The following is a 2,664-nucleotide window of genomic DNA, read 5'->3' as shown; positions in this document are numbered from 1 at the left end:
TTTTGGAAGAACTCAAATAGGGCCGTTTGGCTTTTGTTTGCAGCTACAGGTATATCTAGCAAGAATAAAAAGTTATATACGAATTCTCGTTTAATTATTTTGTGTAGTACTTAAATGCGATTTCTCAGATTGTTTAGGGGTATATTCTTGGGGCTTGAGACTTGAGAGCCCTAACCTCATTTATTATGCATTTATTTTTAAGAGTTAATTACACCTATGACCTTTGGTTCTTGAAGCTTTACATTTTGGTCATTTTAACCCTTATGTCTCTCAAACTTAATTTCTTTTCTGTATGCGTAAAATATGATTCCTTCATCCACTTTAATGCATAATCGTGGCAGCTTGCGGTATCCTAATGAACACGAGTTGTACCCTTATGTCCCTCATGCATATGTAACTCAAATTGAAAGCGTAAGGTTTTATGCTGTCCATAATTAAAATCTAAAACACCAGGACCATATAATGTAATTAACCTTAATCATAGATTAAAACCAGCAAATGGGACACGTTTTGGATCATTAATTGTATTGGATTGACATAATTATATGGGGTAGGATGCATGTACCACATTCATAAAATAAAAATGCTAAAATCAATAAAATATGACAAGAACAAAACTTTCAGTATTGTGGGATTACAAGTAGCTAGATCTCTCTTTAAGATTATAAATTTTTTTTTTTACTCATGTATTCTCATATTTTTTTAAAGGGTGAGACTAGTCTTGTTTGTAATTCGTGGCTACCCTTTTTCAATAAATATTTTTTCTGAAAATTATACTTTTATTTTTATTCTTGCAGGGATATAGCAGTGCCTTAACCGCTAGACCAATAAAATTATGATTCAATAGGCCACGGGATTCTTAGAATTTTTTCTCATCACTCCTAAAAAGGTCTTTTTCTTTATGATCTGTCCCAGAATATATAGACATGGGACAGCAATGAAAATGTAAATGCCTGATGTTTGTAGCACGCTGGAGGGCATAAAACCAGTTACAATTGGGTGCAATCAGTCGGCTTAAAAGAGACAGACTTTCCTAGAATGTCATAGCCTATCAAGAAGTTCATTTGTGCAACATTACCGAAGATTGCACCAGATTGAGTCGAGTTAAAAGCTAAGCACAAGACATCATCTGAAATTAATATAAAGGTGTTTAAAGTCTGGAGCACCACATCTGCGCCATTGAAATGTGCAGTGATTACAGGAACCTTTAGATCAGGAGTAGGGCGATAACAATGACTCAGTAATCCACTTGCGTCTTGGGTGCGTTCCCCATTAACAACTGCATTTTCAACCGCTGTAGCAAATTCCGTGAAGAAATTTACTGGAAATAATGTCAAGGAAGTACCTGAATCAATGATGATGTTGCCCTCACTGCCTCCGAAGGAAGAACCTCCGAATTCTATTTTCTTATCCCCAACACTCATGGCTTCTAGTGTTAGATAGTAGAAGGTATCTGGAGTTTTTGAGATTAATGGGGTTGATAGGACTCCAGAACCGGAAACCACAGCATTTCTTCCAAAATGTAATTTGCTCGAGTTTCCTGCAGATTCGGAGGAAAATGGCACCAGACAGTACGAGAATTTGCCACCAACAGAGGAGCCCATTTGAGATATAAGGGACATTGGACCACCTCCAAGGCCAATAATACCTGAATATTTCTTATCAAAGGTTCCATTATTTCGACGCCCACAGCCAATGACAGTTTTAGGGAAATACACTGGACCGCCATTTGTGGAAGGCAAAGTGACTGTATCAACAGCAAGATTTCCATTGGTAAAGGATCGATCACCATAATAATACGAGTATTGGCAAAGCTGTTCGGAGGAGCAGGAACTACTCTCGCCTAGGTTTTGGCATTGCCTTGTGTCACAAGAGAGGTCTCTATATGTCTTAGAGGATTTTGGGTCAAAAAGAGGAGCAATTTGCTTGTAACACTTGTCGCATGGCGTGCACTGTGTCCATATAAGGTCACTGCCCGTATCTGCTATAGCCAGGATCTCAAAAGGCGGTGTCCCGAGGGATAAACTCATGAGATATTCACCTCCATTAGCTATAATCTCAGATTCAACTTCTTTTGGAGAGACTGTATCAGCAGTTCTCTGAAAATGGTGGACTCGACTAACGGATCGGCGCATTGCTTTGTTCAAACGTTGGAGGTGAGTTTGTTCAGAGTTGTAAAGGGGGGACTTTGGTGAATCACGGTGGACTAGTTCCATAGTAAATCCAGCATTGTGGGCATCTATGCAGCCAAAACTAGCAACACAGAGTGCAATTGCTGAAGCAAAAGAGAGAACAGATTGAAAAGTTGTCATGGCTATTAGACTAGAGAGATGGAGATGATTAAATGGTTCAAGGGTTGGGCTGTATATATACAAAGTTGGAATTCATGATTGCAAAGATCACAAATAAACTGAGAATCAATATTGATAGTTATTAATTGTATGATGATCCATAAAAAAGTAATTTGCCTTCCATTTTAATCCGGATCATGCGTATAATTAAAGGATTATTTTCTTTTTCCTCTTGAATCATTTGGTGCATGTACGTGTAACCTTTGATGCGTGGATTCTCATTAATACTTTGGAGATGCATGGATTATCTCTTTAGTTTCTGACGACTGTTCAGTAACATTTATTGATTTGGGTTTTATGTTATCTATCTGTT

The 2,664-nt window shown here is 37.8% G+C and overlaps 1 protein-coding gene across 1 annotated transcript; it reads right to left on the bottom strand.

Annotated features, from left to right (window-relative positions):
• Positions 1-989: 989 nt before the first annotated feature.
• LOC133701639 (aspartic proteinase CDR1-like) lies at positions 990-2,312 on the bottom strand. Its single transcript, XM_062125635.1, has one exon. It carries the CDS (start codon positions 2,310-2,312, stop codon positions 990-992), a length of 1,323 nt encoding a protein of 440 aa, XP_061981619.1.
• Positions 2,313-2,664: the final 352 nt, after the last annotated feature.

Source organism: Populus nigra, chromosome 8 (assembly GCF_951802175.1).
Source record: "Populus nigra chromosome 8, ddPopNigr1.1, whole genome shotgun sequence".
Lineage (NCBI taxonomy): Eukaryota > Viridiplantae > Streptophyta > Magnoliopsida > Malpighiales > Salicaceae > Populus > Populus nigra.
Note: the sequence above shows the minus strand (reverse complement) of the source record. Positions and strands in the feature narration are given on the sequence as shown.